The 21,968-nt window shown below is 37.9% G+C and overlaps 1 protein-coding gene across 2 annotated transcripts in view; it reads left to right on the top strand.

The window, feature by feature from the left end:
- The window catches only part of AKAP8 (A-kinase anchoring protein 8), a 63,791-nt gene that overhangs the window by 28,401 nt on the left and 13,422 nt on the right, over positions 1-21,968 (top strand). For both annotated transcript variants that reach the window (XM_069086946.1, XM_069086945.1), the window contains exons 7-9: positions 4,813-4,859; positions 7,766-7,799; positions 10,128-10,215. In XM_069086946.1, coding sequence (XP_068943047.1) covers positions 4,813-4,859; positions 7,766-7,799; positions 10,128-10,215 — 169 coding nt within the window. The remainder of the gene's footprint in view (positions 1-4,812; positions 4,860-7,765; positions 7,800-10,127; positions 10,216-21,968) is intronic.

Raw genomic sequence — 21,968 nt, 5'->3', positions numbered from 1 at the left:
AGCCCAGAAAGCCTCCTTAGAAGACCTGAAGGATTTTAAAAGTCAGAGGTAGAAGAAAAATTTTACATTTGATAAAAATGGAGGGAAAAGTACACTGAAGAATGTTTGTAAAGTGCTTTTATAAACCTTAAAACTCTGTATAAATGGTAGCTGTTTTATTATCTTTCATTAACAGCTCCTCCTAGTTCTTTTATAAGCAACATTATTAACAAATATGGATTAAAATGATTCATGACACTGTGTGGAGTAGTTCTTTAAATGAAATTACTACATCCATTGTCCAAGTCTCTGCAGTGACCAAAATCTTTTATGTTAATGGTCTTTTAATGTTGTATGCCATTGCAGTAAAAGAGACCTTTAGGTACCTTTTAGGTCCTCTGTTTCTTATCTAACAGTGGCAACTTTGAGATTTCTTCTTGGTATTAAAGCCATCTTTATTAAAGTTTTTTTTAATGATGCTTTTTGTTCTGGATTGAGCCTGACTCAGACCATTCCTCTGGTAGAGTGGATTTGATATTTATACAAAATGAAAAGCTGAAAGGTCATTCAACACCTAACAAAAGGAGATTTCCTTAGCCATACAAGAGAAGGATATTCAAAAAGGACAAGCATTGAAGACACCTCAAGTTCATTCAGGTGAGCAGAGCTCCCCTGCCTGAGTTGCCCATTGTGGTCTACCAGCCAGGTATCAGAGAGGGCCTCGAACTAACTCCTCAAGGCTGTTGTGCACTCAGGCAAATAGGAATGCCAGCAGCCTAAGTCTTTAGTCTCTTGAGCCAATCCTATTTTGAGGATGGTCACAGTACTTTTAAATTGACTTGAATAAGGCTAGAGGTTAAGGTATTGTTCCTACCACTCTTTAAAGAGAATATTGCTGCTACTGCAAAAAGTATTGCTATAAATACTTTGATAAATGTGGGGTATTTATTTCTATCTTTTATCTTCTTTGGGCTTATGCCCAGCAGTGAGATCTCTGGCTTAAAATGTTATAGACATTTTAGTCATTCTCTGCACAATTCAGAATTATTTACTGGAATGGTTGGAGTAAATCATATGTTATCAACAATATGTTTTCCCAACCCCTGAAATATTGCCTATTCCCATCTTTTGTCATCTTACCCAATTTGCTGAATGTGAAGTGCAAACTTTTGTATTTTTCTCGTCAGTAAATTAAATGAATGAAAAAGATGTTAGGTATTGTGCTAAGTTTTGAGGGTTAAATAAAGGGTAGGGAGGAGATAACATAAATAGGGAAAGGTTGGTCAAGGAAGAATGAAGGCATGAGGGTTGGTGAATGGAGCCCTCTGGTAATCTTTTGACATGCCTTTTCTGTGAAGAATAGTTGTATTTATCTAGTTACTGTTTGCAGAGCTAGAATTGAGGGGGGGGCGTGGCAACTAAGCTAATAAGTTAAGGTCTAGTGGAGCCAGCTAGATAAAATGAACTCTCACCAGTAAGCATGACTGCTGGTTGGAAGCTGAAGTTCCTTTAAGAGAAGGGTTCAGCATAGCAGGAAGGCACCCTTTCATATGCTGTCTTATGGTTAAAAGTATTTTGAAAATTATTTTTTGACCATTTGTCCAATGAGGACCATCTCTTAGTCTTGTGTTTCCTAGATTATCTTGGCTATCAGAACCTTATTAAAAATAAAGTCCTTTTTTTTTTTTTTGGAGGGCGGAAGGCAGGGCAATTGGAGTTAAATGACTTGTCCAAGGTAACATGGCTAGTAAGTGTTAAGTTAGCTCCTCCTGCACCTCCTAGCTGCCCCAGTAAGGTCCTTCTTATTAGAGATATTTGATGCAGAGACTTTCTACTTCACTGCTTTCCTTCGTCTTCTTAATTTCATTGATTTTTTTTTTTTTTTACAAAAACTTTTAAATTTCATTTAACCAAAATTTTTTATCTTTTGTGATTGCCTCTATCCCATGATTGGTTACGAATTCTCACCCTAATCAGATCTGTTAAAGACACCAGATCTCATTCTTTTTTTTTTAAATTATAGAATCTTTCATATTCGGTTCTTATATCTAATCTGAAGATGTTTGACTAAACCTAATTTTTTTTTTCTTCTTGGAGGGGGGAATGCAGGGCAACTGGGGCTAAGCAACTTGTCTAAGGTCACATGGCCAGTAAGTGTTAAGTGTCTGAGGCTGTATCTGAACCCAGGTCCTCCTGACTCCCAAGGCCAGTATTCACTGCGCCACCTAGCTACCCCTAAACCTAATTTTTGCCAAAATGCTTTCCAGTTTTCTTAGAACTTTTTATGTACATGTCTTTTTCAGATCTATATTCTTTGATAATTTCTCCATTAAATCAACCTCAACATCATCTGACATCTGTTTCTTTCCCTGCTCATTGGAATTGTGTGTCTTTGGAATTTCATTTTTGTTCATTTCACATCCTGCCCAAGCTGCTTTCCAAGCTTCTCTGTTTTGAACAGAGAGTGAGAGACCATGCCCCAAAATATCCTAATAATCAAAGTCCTCCCTCTACTGTATATATCATACCTTTTTACCAGATTTATAATCTCATTCCTAAATTATTTCTCTGCCTAGGTGGTCTCAAGTATATTTCATGGACAATATTCCTTCTGTTTCTGTCTCCACTACTCTTCATCCAAATGCTTTCTATCATGCTCTGTCCTGTCTCCCTTGGTTCCTATTTTCTCACATAAATATATCTTTATTATCCATTGTCATTCTCTCCTCTAATTTTACCCATTCTTTTTCTTTAGAAAATAGTGCAGTCCTTGGTTCCATCTCACTCAGAGATACTTAGGAGCTCAAATTTGCAGATTTCTTTTAATATCTCTAGAATTTCATTACAAGCAGGAATTGTTTCATTATATGTGTATCCCCAGCATTGAACATAGCTTGTGGCACATAGTAGTTATTTATAAATGTTGATATATTATGTGTAAACTTCTTAAGCCATAGGATTTAGTGGTGGTTCCTTTTTTGAAACCTAACTCCTTTGAATGTGAGTATCTCTCCTGCTATTCTTACATTATGATTATACTGTATATTTTACATATGTATGCACACATTTTTTACAACTATCCCCGCTTTTTAGTTTTAAATTCTGCTGATTTCATTTGCAAGACTATATAAAAATAGAAAACAGTACTATCTTTTGTTATTATAGCACCTTCATTTCTAAATGTCTTTACCCACTCCACAGCCAGCTATCCCTTGTAATATAGAATAAAAAAGAAATTTTAGAACAATAATACAATAATATATATGTTCTGTATATATATAGAAGGGAGAGGGGTACATTGGTCATTTTAATATACATTGTTTGTTCAGTTTGGGGTTTTATTCATTCACAGTCTTAGTCGTTTTGTATATTCTCCTGTTTTAATCTTTAGTTTGTAAGTCTCCCAGTGCTTCTCTGAATCTTTCATAGACATTGTTTTGTATTGCATAGTAATAATCGATTATGGTCATGTGCCACTGTTTGTTTGGCCATTCCCTGTTTGATGGAAAGATGCCTTAAGAAATAAGCATTTATATGGAGCCTACTATGTGCCAAGTACTGTGCTAAGCACTTTACAACAACCCTATGAGGTAGGTGCTATTCTCCCCATTTTACAGTTGAGGAAACTTTAGCAGACAAAGGTTAAGTGATTTGCCCAGTTCTCACATTTAATAAATGTCCAAGGCTGGATTTGAACTCAAGTTTCTCTGACTCTGGGTCCAGTACTCTGCCCACTGCACCCTCTCTGCCACCTGATGGGCATCTACTTTGTTTCTAGTTAGGCAAGGCCATTCTTACCTTACTAGGTACTACACTCTGGGAGCCTATCATTCTTATACTTTAACCAGTGGTCCAGAAATCCATACTCTGGGAGCCTATCATTCTTATACTTTAACCAGTGGTCCAGAAATCCAGATCCCATTTTCAGATACGGTCATTTTCACTTGCTATTGCTTCCTCTACCTGCCTTTGTTTTGAAGCCCTTACCTTCGGTGAAAATGATGAAAATACTAGTCATCTTCTTAAGTTTTTGTTTCTTTCCTAGTTCTTTGTTTTTATTCATGAGACTTTGCCATTTTGGCATCATACATGCCCACACAAATCATTGGTTTGACCAGCCTTGGAAGAGTCTTTCACTTTCTGGCTGCACACCACATATCAGACTTTGGTGTTGTGTTCTTGACTTTCTTAGGACTACTTAAAAAGCATTCACCAGTCACTACTATTGATTTCCTTTTCAGGTTCTTCCTGAATGTTCTCTCAATTGATCACACTTAGGAATTTGCATCATTTTTTGGAAGACAAGCATCCACTTCCCTCTCTGAAAGTTCAGCCTTCTTCTCTTTGGCAAGATCCTTATGTTCTATGTCTATTTCAACTAGTCCTACTGTTCTTATGTCAGTGCCCCACAGTCCCACAGTTTTGTTGGTGTGAGGACTCCTTCCATTATAGACTGCAACTCTTGCACATCTTTTTTTAGAAGTTTTATGAAGTACCCTTACAAAAAAATCACTCCATGACTATTTGGGTCATGAGTCATTCCAGAATTAGCTTGGCTGCTATTATATAGTCTGCCAACAAGCTTATACTTAAAGTCTTTAGTTTGACAGTAGCTACTAAAACTTATTTTCTCTTAGCATATGCTTTGAAGCACAATACCACTTTGTTCTATTAAATATATATTTGTGTGCACCTTCTTTGACTATGTGACAGAGAGAATTATCACTTTATTATTGGATAGGGAACATACAAAAGCAAAGCAGAATTCAGTGTTTGGTTGGAAAGAACTCAAATTCTTAACTCCGTGTTGACTCTTTTCTTTGTGTCTGGCAGATGGTGGAGATGGTGATTACCAGTTGGAAGATGAAGGCAACAGGGGTGTAAGTGATCTTTATAGATCTTCTGTCTTTCCACCTCTATCTTCCAATTTTTCTTAGTTCACACTTTATTCTTACTTGGCTTTCACAAATAAAAGGGAACAACTATTGGTGTAGACTTCATTTTCTCCCACTTTTTATGGACTTACTTGCAGAAATACATCCATGAGTAGCTTTTATCCAATCTTGCAAACTGGATAGATTCTAAAGATTCTTTTCAAGATAAGAGGAGTTATCATTGTCCTACAAAATTTTCCCTAGCACTTCAGAAAGAAACTATCAAAAAAAACAGTGCTTTAAGCATCAAGTATTAATATCAGCATTATAGAATTATATTTTCTTTTTTAATATTCTTACTTGCCTGCGTTTTTATCTCTTCTAGGTCCAGACCTGTAAATCTCTATTGATTTACTAATTGCTCCCTTAATCTTTCTCTTCTGCAGCTATTATGTTTATGTTCATTGCCTTTATATGATAGTAACATAAAGAACTGTAGTCTTCTTAGATATTTTGTTGAATATGTCTTTTGTATCTAGACCTAATTTAGTATTTCTATTTGTCAGCATGCAGTTCTTCTAAATCCATAAGTGATATTGAGCAAATTTAGTACATCCTAGCCCTCTGTCAATTATTCTGGATTCTAAATCCCCAAAATCTTGAGAAAAACAAGGGTCCAGTGATTAGGAGTACTCAACTAAAATTAGCGTTCTTGGATTCTTTTCCTCACTCTGTGGCTTACTGTTGGACCCTTACCAAATCATTTAACTTCCCATGTGTTAAATGAAAATAATTTCCAAATACTGCAAAATCTCTTCCCAGTGATGGTGGTAATATCAATTAGCTGATATCTGAAAGGTGATATAACTTTCTTAGCCCATTAGATGTTCTACCCATTGAGTATCCTTAGGTCATCATCTATAAGACTTTTGCTCAGCTCTTCTCTTTTTCTGTAGTGGTTTTCACCTTCTCAGTGATCCCTGGAGCACCAGCCAGCTGCTTTTCTATTCTGATCCAAAACTCTTGATTGGATCAATGTGCCTGCATTTGACCTTGAAATTAATTGATGAGATTCAAACCTGTGATGGGATCTTTTTTCCTTCTATCCTCAAGCCTAAAAGGTAGCTTTGTTGTAAAGTTAGATATTTCCATTTTTAAAAATACAATTTTGTGGGTATATTAGTTATCAGTAATCCTGCTGCCTAGGTTCTGTGCAGTAGGAAAAAACCTTAGATTTGGAGTCAGAAAATCTGGGTTCTAGTCCCAGTTGCTCTACTGCCTGTCCTTCTGACGGTGAAGGAAATACTTCCTATCCCTGGGACTCAGTTTCCTCACCTATAGAGAAAGCTGGACTAGGTAGTCTTTTTAATTTAGTTTTCAGTTATGAATTGTCTCCTTCTGACCTTCCCCCACCTATTGAGAAAGCAAGAAAAACAAAACCCATTAAAAATATGAATAGTTGAGCAAAACAAATTCTCACATCATGTTTAAAAATATATGCTTTAATCTTTACTCTTGAGTCCATTACTTCTCTCTATCTGGAGAAAATAGTATGTTCTGTCATGAGGAGTTCTGAATCTTTGTGTTGTTTGTATGATTGTTATTGTATAAATTGTTTTCCTGGTTCCTCTCACTTTGCTTTGTATCGGTTCCTGAATGTTTTCTCAGGCTTTTTTAAAACTGCCTCCTTCATCATTTCTTACAGTATAATAGCATTCCATCACATAAATATACCATCAGCCATTTCCCAGTTGTAGGGTACGCCTCAGTTTCCAATTCTTGGCCACTAAGAAGAGAGCTGCTCTAAATATTTTTGTACATATGGATCCAATTTTTGTGATCTCTTTGGGGCATAGACAACTAGGTACAATCTAAAGTTTCCTTTTAACAATTATAACAATCTAGTTTCAGTAGCAACTTTACATTGTGGAATGAGTTCCTGCCCCAATGTTACTGGGATGGTAACTGATGTTTCAGTACCTGTTGGTACTGGAAGATACTTGCATTAAATTGTTTAGCTCTGGCAGCATTCTCCCCAGGAATAGAGAGTGGGTGTGTGTGTGCACATACATACATACATACATACATACATACATACTGCATTGGTTTTGGATTAGTTCAAATTATGAGTGAAGAATGATCAATGAGAGGTTGGATTCTCCCTCAGGAGATCCATTATGGCAACTCTTTTAACATACCTGTATGCTTATTGAGCCTGTATGTTTCTGAAGGAAGTTTGGGTTTTTTTAAACTCTTTATTTCCATGTGTTTGTATTTTGGATTATCTAGTTGTTTTTTTTTCTTTTTTTATCTTTTGTCACCTACAAATTTCCTAGAAATTTTGGTGTCTGCTGTTCCTTCCTAATGTCTAGAAAGACCAATTGGATTAGCACTCAGAGCTTCAAATCCTGGCTCTGGTATTTATTACTTGTATATTACCTTAAGAAAATCACCTCTCCTCTATGGAGTTTGCCCATCAATAAAATTAGGGCATTGAACTAAGTTTTCTTTCTAGCTCAGAATCTTCTTATTCTTTATTGCTTATGAGAGCTTAATTTATTGGTGTTGCTTTAACAAATAACCATCAGAACTAGTAGGAGAGCTCTTCATTTAATTATCAGTTCTGAATTCAAGTCTTGTTTTCCCAAAAGCTTTATTTGGAATTGAGCTATACTATCCATAGCCCCGTTAAAAATCCTAAACCTTTACTGTGCATTTACTTAATTATCATATCAAGGTTTAGCAAATAACAAGATCCCATCATTTATTCCATGAAGGTATTAAGAGTTAAGAGTATTCCAGTAAGAATACTGGAAGAGGGAATAGGCTAGCAGGTTTGAGATTCTTATTCTTTGTAGGGAGTTGGCTGTCTAAAGACACTGTGTCATTCTCAAACTTTGTATCTTTTTCAGGATGAGGAATTGGATGAAGAAGGAAGGAGGAGAGGTAGGAGTTACCCAGCATCTTCCTGCTCTTAGAGTTTCTGTGTATTAACTTTGCACCATCCTCACCTCACCCCCATGCCCCTATACTCTCCAGCTCTCTCTTCCTCTCTCTCTTCTAGTGGGGTTTAGTGGTAGGAGAGGGGTTGGTATGCAAGTATTGGGCCTGGCATGGAGCTGATATTCTGTGAAATGGGACAGAGAAAGTGTTACAGTTGCTTGGACAAGGCTGTGAGGGTAGGGGGATCACACAAAGATTTGCTCAGATGTCTTTGATGTGGCACCTACTGGAAACAGTTTCATTTGTTCCAACAATTGATATCAGGGAGCAGGTTTCTCATAGGGTATTAGAAAAAGAAAGCCTACCTCTGCTTATCTGAAGTAATTTTTCTGTAGGAGTGACAGGGGAAATCACAGAAATCAGAGAGAGAAGAGGTTCCATCCATCCTATCCAGTCTATTTTCCCCCTTGGCCAATGCAGGTTCCCTGAACTATTTTTTTTTCCTGAGCTTCATTCAGTCTGTTATTTCCTTGGTTGCTGGTTTGAATTTGATTTCCATTTTCACTGCCATGCTTTGGTGCAGTGTGTTGAGCTACAGTGCAGGGGCCTCTGTCCCTTTCCTTTATGTTCAGTGGCTGTGGCGGGAAATACCTGCCCAAGCAGGGGCCTTGGGGAGGGCAAGTGGACTTGGATCAAGTCCTTTCCATCTGTCTCATTGGCTTCTTGCACATTTTCCTGCTGGAAGCCAGAGAGCACCTAACTCTGGGGTCACAAGAGACTACTAAGTGGCTGGTAGTTTTCATCAGCCACACCATGGGGAAGTGGCACTGAAATGTTTTCAACTTAAACTGCAAGACCAGACTAAGCAGTGGACCCTTCAGAGGGGAATAGAAAACTGGAGCTTGGAGACAGTGTTGGTCTTTCCAAACACCCCTTCTTTCTACTTTCCCTCTGGGCCCTCTCTAGATGAATACAACATCGAAGAACCAAAGTTTGATTCCTTCTTGACTCTCCACTTCACATGAACCTGTTTCTGTACAGGATCCTCCCTTAAGACTTTCCTTCTCTTATATTTTCAGGGCTTAGCTGACCCTTCTGAGATTCTTCCATCCATGCTTATTGAAGAGATTATGTCTATAGCATGGGACCATACAGAGCACTAAACAGCTCTTGCAGTGGGGTCTATGCTAAAGCGAAGGTGAAATGTTTATTGTGCACAGGTCCTGGTACCCGGAATGACTTTGCTATTTAACAACAGTAATAGTTTCAGGCAGTGACCTCTTGCCAAAAATCCCACGCCCTTTTGAGAGGCTTCTGAGCAGCGCACGCCGGTCGCCATCTTCGTGGGACAGTCTCGTGACTGGCATCAGGGGTAGGGGTTACAGTTCAGATGCTTATTGATCCTTTTTCCAGTTTCCTGCCCCATTCCCCAGCCCTCTTTGTGAGATCCTGGTCTTCAGGGTCTTCCCTTATCCCTGCCACAGGCTTATGTGAGCTGAGCTCCTTGACTCTGGTGCATTGGGCTATACTTTTCTTAGAGGGGGCTTCCTGCACTGGCCCCAGGGGATGGACTGGAGGACCTGTTGGTCTTTTCCATCTCTTATTTCTAGGATTGCTCCTCCTTATCCCCTGACACCTCTGACCCTGGATAAGTCATAGATTCATAAGTTTTGTGAATGGAAGACACTTGTTGGGCCAGCAAACGTTGGCCAAGCGGCTATAGAGCAGACTGAGATCAATTGGAAAAATAGATGAGGCCTGATTGGGGGTGGGGAGGTGGTGTGTAAAACAGATGACCTCCTAGAGGCTTTGAAACTGCCATCTTCTTATCTCCAAGGAAATTTGGCTTTCTCTTTAAATGTTTTTAAAGGAAATACAATCTATACATTTTAGTACTGGAAAACTGAAGTATTATATTGTTAGACTTGGAAAGCAAGAGAAGTAAGATAAATTAGCACAGGGGAAGAATAAATGATGGGAGAAAGAAAAATGAGCAAGGCTATGGAGGCATCTAGTTGAAAGCTGAAAGACACCACACGCTTGAGGAGGGTTGGGGATAGCAGCCTTGGCAGACCCTAATGTTCTAGCATCTTTATGATTTAATCAGTTCCATTGGAAAACAATGGATTTCTCATCAAAATCCCAGAGGAGTTCAAGCCTTTAAAGTCCTTTGGTACCAAGTGTTCTTAACTTTGCTATTGAGAATCTGTCTTTCCAAATCCTTAAATCAGGGAATAAGGTGACAGAATTTCTTTACATAACAAGGTCCTCAATGCTTAACTTGCCTTTATTTCTATTCAAACTGACTTGAAATGGGTTTCTCTGTTGCAGGGGATAAGGGTGATGAAGATGATGAAGTGAAAAAGAAGAGAGAGAAACAGCGTAGAAGAGACAGAATGCGAGACCGAACAGCAGACAGGTATGATGGAGGAAAGGAGCCATGGGCTAGATGATTGATAGTAATCCTGGGACAGTAACTTATGCTTGCATTTTCAGGTGTGCAAAAGGGAAGATTGAATTTAGGGAAAAGCAGAGGAATTGAATCTGAGTGGATCTATTGGAACAGAGTTGACTTTGGCAATTCTGAATTGAACATCTTAATTCTTTAGAGAGAGAGATGTCAAGTAATTATTCCAAGAATCAGGAGGAAATTTTGCTGAGCTCTACAGGAGCAAAAGCTAAGTTAAGCTGTGAAAATTTAGCTTTTAGGACATTATATAGATTAATCCTTAACTAAGAATTAGAATCACTATTTTTTAAAAATGTGTTTATTTTTATATGACCTGTATTTCCCAGAACTATTACAATGGGGAAAAATAAAAAGAAGAAAAGTATTTAACAGTGCTAATACATATAGAAAAAAATCTGTCATTTATTTATGGTGCTCTACACCCTGAGTCTCCCCCACTCTACCCCTTCAATATTGAGAAGCGCTCTCACATCTTTTCTTTGAGACCACTTAAAAGTATTAATTTCGGTTTTTCTTCCCATTATATTACAATAATAATTGTTTATTGTTTTACTCATTCTACTTATTTCATTTCGTATCAGTTTATCAAAGGCATTTCTATGCTGTGTATTCATATATATATATTTCATAATTGTTTCTTATAGCACAGCAATATTCCTTTTACATTCAGATTGTCACAGGTTGCTTAGTCACTCCCTAGTCAGTAGGCATCTACTTTGTTTCTTGTTCTTTGCTGCTACAAAGAGTGATTTGATAAATATCTTTTTTTTTTTTCTTTTTGGAGGGCGATTGAGGTTAAATAACTTGCCCAAGGTTACACAGCTTGGGGGGCGGGGTGTGTGTGTCTGTGTGTGTGTCTGAGGCTGGATCCGAACTCAGGTCCTCCTGACTCCAGGGCCAGCGCTCTACTCACTGCACCACCTAAGCTGCCCCAGATAAATATCTTTATGCATGGGGAACCTTTCTTTTTATCATTGACCTCCTAGTAATTCCAAACTGCTTTGCAGAATTGTTGGACCAATTCATAGTTCACAGCTCTGCCAATGGTGTGTTAGCATGCCTGTCATCCCAAAACTCTTCCAGTATTGACAAAGTCAATCTTTTGTTATCTTCTCATTTGTTGATTGTGAGATGAAACCTCAGAGTTCTTTTTATTTATTTACTTATTTGACCATTTTTTTTAGGGCTGTTGGGGTTGTCACTTGCCCAAGGTCACACGGCTAGTTTTTGTGTTAATTGTCTGAGGTCGGATTTGAACTCAGGTCCTCACTGAGCCATCTAGCCGCCCCCTCAGAATTCTTTTGATTTGCATTCCTTTTGAAAACTGTTCATGTATTTATGTCTTTTTACCATCATCATTTGGCTTGCATTATTCAACTGAAACTGTTGAATAAACCTTTTCTGAAAGTACTAATGATCTCTTAATCTCCCCTGTTGATCTCCATCACTTCCTGCATCTCTCCTCTTTAAAGTTTTCATGACATCACTCTCTCCTAATTTTCACTTTCTTAATTTAAAAAAAAAAATTAAAAAAAATTTTGGAGGGGCAATTGGGGTTGACTGCCCAAGGTCACAAGGCTAGTAAGTGTTAAGTGTCTGAGGCTGGATTTGAACTCAGGTCTTCCTGACTCCAGAGCTGGTGTTCTATTCTGTGCCACCTAGCTGCCCCACTAATTTACTCTTTCTACTTATCAGACTATTGCTTTTCAGTCTCCTTTGCTGGATTTTCATCCCTTGTCATACCTCCTAACTGTGGGTGTCTTCTAAATCCCAGGCCACCTTCTCTTTTCCTTCTGTACTACCTCGTCAGTTCCTATAGGTTTTAATCTATGTAGGTAATTCCCAGATCTATATAGCCCCAATCTCTCTCCTGTTGGCTCTTATCTAGTCCTGCAATACAAACTGCCTTTAGAACATCTACAAGTGAATTTTCTGTGACCATCTCAAACTGAACATTTCCAAAACAGAACTCATTATCTTTTTCCCAAAACACAATAATAATCATTTATTCTTACTATATGCCAAGTACTCTGGTTAGTGTTAGGAATAAAAATATAAGCAAAAAAAGAGATAGACCCTGCTCTCAAGGAGTATACATTTTAATGGGGGAAAACAAAACATTGAAAGGAAACTGAAAAAAAGAAAGGATTTTGGGCAGGTACCCACTGAGAAGTCTAGAAGTTGGGAATGGTCAAAATGCTCTCATCTTTTTAACTTTGCTATTATTGTCCAGTTTGCCACCATCCTCACAGGCTCTCATTTCTAAATCCACAAGAATGGTCTTGTCCTTTCTTTCTTCATAACATCTCTCCTACATGCCCTCTTCTCTCCCTTGACACTGCCACCACTTTAGCACAGGCCCTCATCACATCATGCCTGAACTGTTTCAATAGCCTGCTGGTGACTACCTGCCTCAGGTCTGTTCACACTCCAGTCCATCCTCTAATTCAGCTGTCGTCACTCCCCTATTCCAATGTTACGTCTGTCGTACTTCCTTTATTGGAGGATTGTATTGTATTCTCCATACTTAACTAGGCAAATCTTCCCTTGGTTGAGACGTTATTCCACTGGTTCTGTTGTACTCCATTAGAAGCTTAGAGAGGCTATATAAAGAAATCAGAAGAATGTGGGCTTTCAGGACACTAGGATTTGGATTTGACTTCTGACATAGAATAGCTGACTGTGTCATTCTAGGCAAGGCATTTCAGCAACTAACATGTACATAAAGCTCTTGGAAATGTGTAAAATATGTTTCATGTTACGTCTCATTCAGTCCCCCAAATGTTTCAGGAGATATTGGTGTTGTTAGTATCCCTATTTTACAAATGAAAAAACTGAGTCAGACAATTGACTTTTCCAGTGTTACATAGCCAGGAAGGGTCTGAAACAAGATTCAGATTCAAATCTTCCTGACTCTTCAGACCCCTCTCCATTTTACCATCTTGACCTCTAGAACCTCAGTTTCTTCCTTTTTAAAACAAGGATAATAGTCCTTGTAGAGTTATAGTGAGGGAAATGTTTTGTCAGTCTTAGAGTAGGGCAGAAGTCTACAGCAGCAGTAGTGTTGTTGTGACGATGGCCTTTGTGCCATGGTTAGGTGTTGGGAGGAGGACTTTGGTTAGTGAATTGCTTGGCACATGTATGCATTATGAGCTGGCACATTACAACCTTCCCTCCCTTGACTGAGGTGCCAAAAATGTTATTCTTGATGACATCACTGGTTCCCTTTCTCTTAGAGAAGACATCCAGTACAGACTCAGTAGAATTTGAAAAACACCAAGGACCATGTGAGGGGATAGGATGCTGAAGTCCTTAATTTTGTCCAACTTCTTCCAGGATCTCTCTATCCTGGTAGGTTGTTTGAGAATGGAAGGCAAGAACAAGTGGTCCTTTCCACAGTCTGCCCAATGTTTTGGGCCAGACCTGACTCGAGCCTGTCCAGTAATTTAGGTTTAGGATTAGAATAAAATGAAACTTTGATGAACCATCTAACATTTAACAAAACATGGAAAGGCAGGTATGCAGCGCTAGTTCAGGAAGATGCAGTTACCCTTGTCTACTTTTCGAATGTGGGTGATAAGAAGAGTTCAAAGCAGTATGACAGCTGTTAAGTAGAAAGGACAGTAATTCCCCCTGGACTGGACTTTTTATGCATTGCCACAACTGAGAAGCCATATTATTGATATAAACCCTAGTTCTCTACACCAGTTGGAATCTCAGGGTTCCTTACCTTTAGGGGAAAACTGAGCTAGCCTAAATGCCTGTGGTCCTAGTAGATGTTGCTCCTTTCACAGGGGGTGATTATTCTGATGGTGAGTCCTAGCTAGACAGGTCAGCAGTAGAAAAGCCAACTGCAACTAGGAAGATTGTGAGTATGGAATGTATTTGCCTATTAACTCCTTAAAATTCTAAATTCTATACAAAACAGTGCATCATGTGGAAAGTGGACCAAAAACATGTTTTGGATTCGTCCTTTCCTTTTTAGAAAGGAAAATTCTTAGACTAAGATAATAACTTACAGATTACAACAAATTCTAATCAAAAATTATTCCAAGTGAATGGCATGTATCCCAGTGAAGATACACATAGGAAAAATTAATTTCTCAAGTTCAACCTGCAGGTCTCTCTTAGCTATGGGACTCCCAGAAAATTTGATAAACCATTTGTTTTTAAAAATTAATTAATGAAAATCTACCTTTTTTTTTCTCAACTCTTCCCACCCTGCCTACTTCTCACCCCACCACCACCCCCCAAATAGAAAAGAAAGAAAAACAAATATGCATAATAAACAAATTTCTATATTGGTCATATTAAAAAGAAATTTGTATTCATCTTCATCCTGAGTTGCCACCTCTTTGGCAGGAAGTGAATACCATATTTCACCATTAGTCCCCAGGAATTGTGCTTGTTCATTTGCATTGATCAGAATTGTTAAGTCTCTCAAAATTGTTTGTCATTACTATTGCAGTTGTATAAATTGTTCTTCTGGTTCTGTTCACTTTTACCCTTCATAAAAGTCTTCCCAGGTTTTTCTGAAACCATCCCCTTCATCATTTCTTACACCATAGTTCTATCACATTCCTATAACGTAACTTGTTCAACCATTCAACAATGGATTGGATCTCCAAGTTTCCAATTCTTTACCACCACAAAACAAGAGTTATGTACATTTGGGTCATTCCTCTTTCTTTGTTATCTTTGGACTGTCCATTTGAACTCTTTTCTGGCTCTTATTTGGGGTTCAGTTAAGAGAGGATTCCCATGATCTATATGAGCACTAAAAAGCCATTCCTGAGTCTGAAGTATTTGGTGAACTGCTCCAGTCATTCTGGAAAGCAACTTTAGAAGCCATGAGGCTTCCTATTTATTTGCAGAAACAAAAAAAGACAACAAACACCAAATGAAACAACTTGAGGTTGCTGAGCTTCTGTTGATGTAACATATTGGAATGCAGTCTTTCCAAATCAAGGCTGAAAACATTCCAATCTCTGCACAATATCCAGGTAATGATAACAGAGCAAAGAGGAATTCTATTTTCACTCTCATAGTAAATTTCTACAGGCTTAAACCTCTAAGCATTGCTCTATGGCGAGAAGGCCAAGGAGCTATCTAGGAAACTACTGAATGTGGATCATAGTACAGATCATCTAGTCCAATCCTTTCTTTTACAGATGAGGAAACTGAGGTCCAGGGAGGTAAAGAGACTTGCTCAAGGTCACACAGGTACTAAGTAATAGAACTTGAAATTAAAAACTAGTCCTTTTGACTCCAAATCTAATACTCTTGCCTTCCCACCATGCTGCTTTCCTTATATTCATGTCATTGTTTCTTTGGATGGTTATTATTTTCTTTATGTTATTTCCGTTCAGCTAACATTTATTGAGATCATGCTTTGTGCAAAGTATTATTAGGTACTGGGTATACAAAGACAAGGATAAAATAATGTTCTAGCCATTTAAATTCTTTCTCCCTTTTGATATTATTTGCACACATAATAAATACAAGTTAATTTGATCTGTATGAGGAGTTAGCATTTGAACCTTAAAGGAACATGGAGATTCTGAGAGGTAGATATGAGATCTAATACCTTCCAGGCATGGAGGATGGTGGTATGTGAGAAGTCTTGGAGGTAGGGTATGGAATATGACCAGGGATGTAGCTATGACAAATGCAGAGTGACAGTAAGGGAGCAGTAAGAAAAAGGGTAGAAGCAATGAGTATTTCTTATTCAGAGTTTTTTATTAAAAGGGAATAAGTAAATAGGATCAGTCATGATCCTAAACATGAAACTTTATTCTAGGTACTTCATTGGTCACAAGAGATATAAAGACAAAAATCATACAATCCCTGCTCTCAAGTTTATGTTCTATTAGAGGAGATAACATATGCAATGGTTACACATATAAATATGTATATGCAGTATACATGTTCAAGCAGTTAACAAGTGTCAGGGCAAGAAGCACAGATCACATATTTAGGGTTCGGGTCAAAGGTATATTTATTCAGGAGTAGGTTACTACAGAGAATCAGATGGGACAATCCTAACCGAACTCCCAACTGAAAATTTAGCAAGATTTTATACTCTTAAGAAAAACAAATTGCTTTTGTTTATGACCAACCATACAACAGAGCAGGGCATCTTATTTCATGTTGTGGTTGGCTTTGCAAATGAAACAGGGCCAGTTGTTTTTCTCTGCTATAGATAAGGTATCTCCAACTTCCAGAAAGTAGATTGTACCAGGAAACCCGTTTTGTGGTGAAATCATTCATATCCAGAAAGGGAAACAAAAAACCTTTTTCTCTCTGGAATGCCAGTCAGTCAGGAAGCATTTATTAAACCCTTACTGTGTGCCAGAGCACTGCTAAATACTGGAGGTACAACGAAAGGCAAAAAGTCACTGACTTCAAGGGGTTCACATTCTGATGGGGAAGGGAACATGTAAATAAGTAAATAAAAGATTAATACAGAATAGATTGAATGTAATTGAAAAAGGAAGGTATTAATAGCTAGAGGGACTAAGAAAGCTCTCGTAGAAGGTGGGATTTGAAATGAGACTTTAAGGAAGTCAAAAACTAACAGGCAGAAGGGAGGGGACAGCTACATACATATATACACACATTTATGTATACATATATGTCTCTGTATGTGTGTATTCTGAAGGTTATAGGGAGCCTCTGGAGTTTATTAAGAGGGTGAGGGGTGAACTGACAGGGAGCTGGAACTAAAAGGATAATTAAAAAAAAAAAACTACTTAGGGACTCACCTGAGCTCTCCTAGATTTCATTCCAAATAACTTTAAAATAATGCCAGAAAATGAATTCTGGAGTGGCAAAATCAACAATAGGTGAGGGTAAAAGAAATTTTCCAGCTAAAGACAATTTACAGGGGTGGGGGAACCTGTGGCCTTCTAGGTCCTTGGGTGCAGCCTTTTGACTGAGTCTAAAATTTACAGAACAAATCCTTTTAGTAAGGGGAGTTGTTCTGTGAAGTTTGGATTCGGTCAGAGGGCTTCACTTGAGGATGTAAAGGGCCACATATGGCTTTGAGGCCTCAGGTTCCCTACCCCTGATTTAGAAAATTGTAAATAAAAGTCTCACTGATATGAGAGTGACAGGAAGTGCTAGCACAGGCCAGCAGCAAGATTTGGGGGCATGTGCATCAGAGATGGTAGGTTCTGGAGCTCTTAGTCCACTGACAGTAAGGGGGGAGTGGGTCACACAACCGATCAGAAGATTGTAAAGGGGGGGGCGGCCAGGTAGCACAGTGAGTAAGAGCACCAGCCCCAGTGTTGAGAAGACCTGGAGATCGAATCCCGGGCTCAGACACTTAGCACCCACCCAGAAACACCTGGCCGTGTAACCTTGAACAAGTTACTTAACCCCAATTGCTCATGGGCGGCCAGGTGGCTCAGCGAGTAAGAGTACCGGCTCCAGTGTCGGGATGACCTGGATTAAATCCGGGCTCAGATACTCAGCACCACACCCAGAAATAACTGGCCGTGTAACCTTGAGCAAGTTACTTAACCCCAATTGCTTAAAAAAATAATAATAAAAAAATAAAAAGAAGATTGTAAAGGGCCCTTTGCTGGCACTCTCTGTAGGACTCTGTTGAAGTTCCACTTTGCAGCCCTAGAAAGAAAAGGAGCACTAGCATGCTAGCTCTTGTGTTTCCAGAGGAGTGGGGATTTCTAGAGTGAAAGAGTCCTTATGATCGCTTACAGACTAAGCACAGGCCAGGAGAGCAATGGCCATACCTCCTTAAATCACACCACCTTAAAAGAACCGAAGAACCTCCCCCACATCACCACATCACCAAACCCTGAACTTTGGGACAGTGCCTCTTCTACACCAGGAGCAGAGCCGAAATTGAACATGAATTTAAAAGTGAAGAAATAGGAAAAATGAACAAATAACAAAAAGAACCTGACTCTAGAAAGTTACTCTGGTGACAGGGAAAAATCAAGACACAAACCCAAAAGAAATGAAAATAGCTACATTCAAAATCTCAACAATATGAATTGGTCTCAGGCCATGGAAGAACTCAAAAAGGGTTTTAAATATCAAGAGAGGTACTGGAAAAAATGGGAAAAGAAATGAAAGCATGTAAGAAAATCATGAAAACAGTTAACTTGATAAAAGAGGCACAAAAATCTACTGAAGAGAACTCCTTAAAAAACAGAATTGGTCAAATGGAAAAAGGTACAAAAGCTCACTGAAGAAAATAATTCCTTAAAAATGAGAATTGAGCAAGTGGAAGCTAATAATTCCATGAGATGTCTGGAAATAAACCAAAAGAATGAAAAAATAGAAGAAAATGTGAACAGAAATATTTCATTGGAAAAAGAACTGACTTGACAAATAGATCGAGGAGAGATGATAAAAGAATGATTGGACTCCCTGAAAGCCATGATCAAAAAAGAGCTTAGACATTGTATTTAAAGAAGAAAGAAGTTATCAAAGAAAACTGCCATGATATGCTAGAACCAAAGGATAAAATAGAAATTGAAAGAATCCACCTGTTACCTCATGAAAAAGATGCCAGAATGAAAACAAACAAAAAGAAACATCGAAGATAACAAGATTTGGCAGCATCTACATTAAAGGATTTAAAGGACTTGGAATGTTTGATGTTCCAGAGGGCAAAGGAGCTAGGATTACAACCAAGAATCACCTTCCCAGCAAAATTTAAGTATAATCTTGAGAGCAAAAATGGATATCTAATGAAATAGAGGATTTTCAAACATTCCTGATACAAATACCAGAACTGAAATAGAAAATTTGAATTTCAGATGTAAGACTCAAGAGAAGCATATAAAGGTGAAAAGAAAAGTGAGATCATAAGGGATTCAAAAAAGTTAAACTGTGTACATTCTTTCCTACATGGGAGGATGATAATACCTCCAAAGAACTTTACCATTATTAGAGTGGTTAGGAGTATATATAGACAGAAGGCATAGGTGTGAGTTGACAATGATAGGGATGCACTGGAAGGAGTAAGGTAATGGAAGAAGGGGGACAATCATCTCATAAAAGAGGTGCAGAAAGAAAGGATAAATGGTGGGGAACATAAGGGGTGAACAACACTTGAATCTTACTTATTGGAATTGGCTCAGAGATTAATACTCAGTTGGGTATAGAGCTATTTCTTGCCCTAAAGAGAAATGGGGGGGAGGGTACAAAAAGGGGTACTGATAAAAGGGAGAGTAGATTGGGGGAGGGGGTAAACAAAAGCAGAACACCTGAAGAGGAACAGAGTGAAAGGAAAGAGGATAAATGGAAAAAAATAGGATGGGCAGAAACACAGTAATCATATCAGTGAATGTGAGTGGGATGAACTCACCCATAATAAAACAAAAACAGATAGCAAAGTGAATTTAAAACCAGGAGTTGACAAAATGTTGTTTACAACTTGAAGCAGAGAAAGAGAGTAGAGATAAGAGACCAGGAGCATCGAGAGTAAAAAAAAAAGCAGGGGTAGTAATGATGATCACAGACAAAACAAAAGCAAAACCAGATCTAATTAAAAGAGATAAGCAGAGAAGCTACATTTTGCTAAAAGGTACCATAGACAGTGAAGTAATATATGCATATTAAGCATATATGCAGTAAATACTAGAGCATACAAATTGTTAAAGTACAAGTTAAATGAGTTATAGGACATAGATAGAAAAACTATACTTAGTGGGGGGATCTCAACTGCAAACTAACTAAAAAAAAAAAGAAAAGGTGGGGCGGCTAGGTGGTGCAGTGAGGAGGTGGAGTCAGGAAGACCTGCGTTCAAATCCAGCCTCAGACATTTAACACAAAAACTAACTGTGTGACCTTGGGCAAGTCACTTATCCCTAATTGTCCTGCCTTCCCCCCTCCAAAAAGCAAAAAAACAGAAAAGTTTAGACTACTTTTGCTATTGAATATTGTTATAAAATTTTTAATAAAATTCAGTCATAGATATTACACCAATATATTGCAAAGATCCTACACTATGATCAAGTGGGATTTATAACAGGAATGTGGGGATAATTCATTGTTAGGAAAATTATCAACAAAGTGACCCTAGCAATAACAAAACCCAACAAAAATCATATTATCTCAATAGCTGCAGAAAAAGCTTTTGACAAAATACAGCACTCATTCCTGTTGAAATATCAGAAAACATAAGAATAAATGGAGAAGTATTATCTAAAACTATTAGCAAGCATTATCTGTAATGGAGATGAGCTAGAAGCCTTTCCAGTAAGATCAGGGGTGAACTAAGGATGCCCAGTATTAGCTTAGAGATGTTAGATACGAAATTGAAGGAATTAGAATAGGCAGTAAGGAAACAAAACTATCACTCTCTGCAGATGATATGATGGTATACTTAAGAGAGTCCTAGAAAATTAACCAAAAAAAACAGTTGAAATAATCTACAATTCTAGCAAAGTTGCAGAATATGAAATAAACCCACATAAGTCATCAGCATTTCTATATATTCTCACCAAAACCCAGCAGCAAGAGAAAGATAGAAACTTCATTTAAAATAACTAGATAATTTAAAACTCCTGAGATTCTACCTGCCAAGACAAAGCCAGGAAGTACATCAACTCAGTTATAAAACGCTTCTCACAAAAAGTAGTATCTAAACAACTGGACAAATAATGTTTGTGGCTAGGCCAAGCCAATATAATAAAAAAAATGACAATTCTTTCCAATTAATTTACTTGTTCAGTGCCAAATCAAACTACCACAAATTCTTTTATAGAACTAGAAAAAGTAGTAATATATAATTCATCTGGAATTATATCTGTGAAATTCATCAAGAATTTCAAGGGGATCAATGCAAAAAAATGTGAAGGAAGGTAACCGAGCAGTACCAGATCTCAGATTGTATGATAAAGAAAGTCATCAAAACAGTCTGGTACTGAGAGATGGAATGGTGGATCAGTGGAATAAATGACCATAGTTATCTAGTGTTTGATAAACACAAAAAGATCAAAGTTTTCTGATACATTAACTCAAAAACTACTGGGAAAACTAGAAAACAGTTTGGCAGAGACTAGGTATAGACCAACATCTCGCGTAGTATACCAAGATAAGGTCAGAATGGGTACGACGAGACTTAGACATAAAGAATGATACCATCAGCAAAATAGGAAGCATGAAGTATTTTACCTGTCACGTACATCTATGAATGAGGGAAGCATTTATCACCAAACAAGACAGAGCATTACAGTATACAAAATGGATAATTTTACTTATGTTGAAAGATAACAAATTTGTTATCCTGTGAGTTCAGTTATCATCTCTATGAAAATCATTTACAGGTTCAAGACTAGCTTCCATCCTGAGATAAAATCATGCATCTCCAACAGCATGGGCATCTCAAGATGGATGTTCAGTGGAAATTTCAAATTTAACATGTCCAAAACAGAACACGTTATTTTTTTTGCACAAACAATGCAACCAAGATTAACCGGAAAGCAGAAGGGGGAGGGGGAGATTCATAGCAAGTGTCTTTGATAAAGGCCTCATTCTCAAATATATAGAGGACTGAGTCACATTTATAAAACAAGTCATTCCCCAGTTGATAAATGGCCAAATGTAATAGTAAGCACCCCAAGCGTCCCCAGGGTGGCTGCCAACACAGGTTCTTAGATCTGCTTTGTTAAAGGAAAGCAACTCAAAATGGGTTAACAAGCTTACTTTAATCAGTCAGATATGTA

Source organism: Petaurus breviceps, unplaced genomic scaffold, assembly GCF_028583685.1.
Source record: "Petaurus breviceps papuanus isolate PSGF00001 unplaced genomic scaffold, PetGlider_PUasm1.0 180, whole genome shotgun sequence".
Taxonomy (NCBI): Eukaryota; Metazoa; Chordata; class Mammalia; order Diprotodontia; family Petauridae; genus Petaurus; species Petaurus breviceps.
This window is presented reverse-complemented; position numbering and strand designations above follow the sequence as displayed.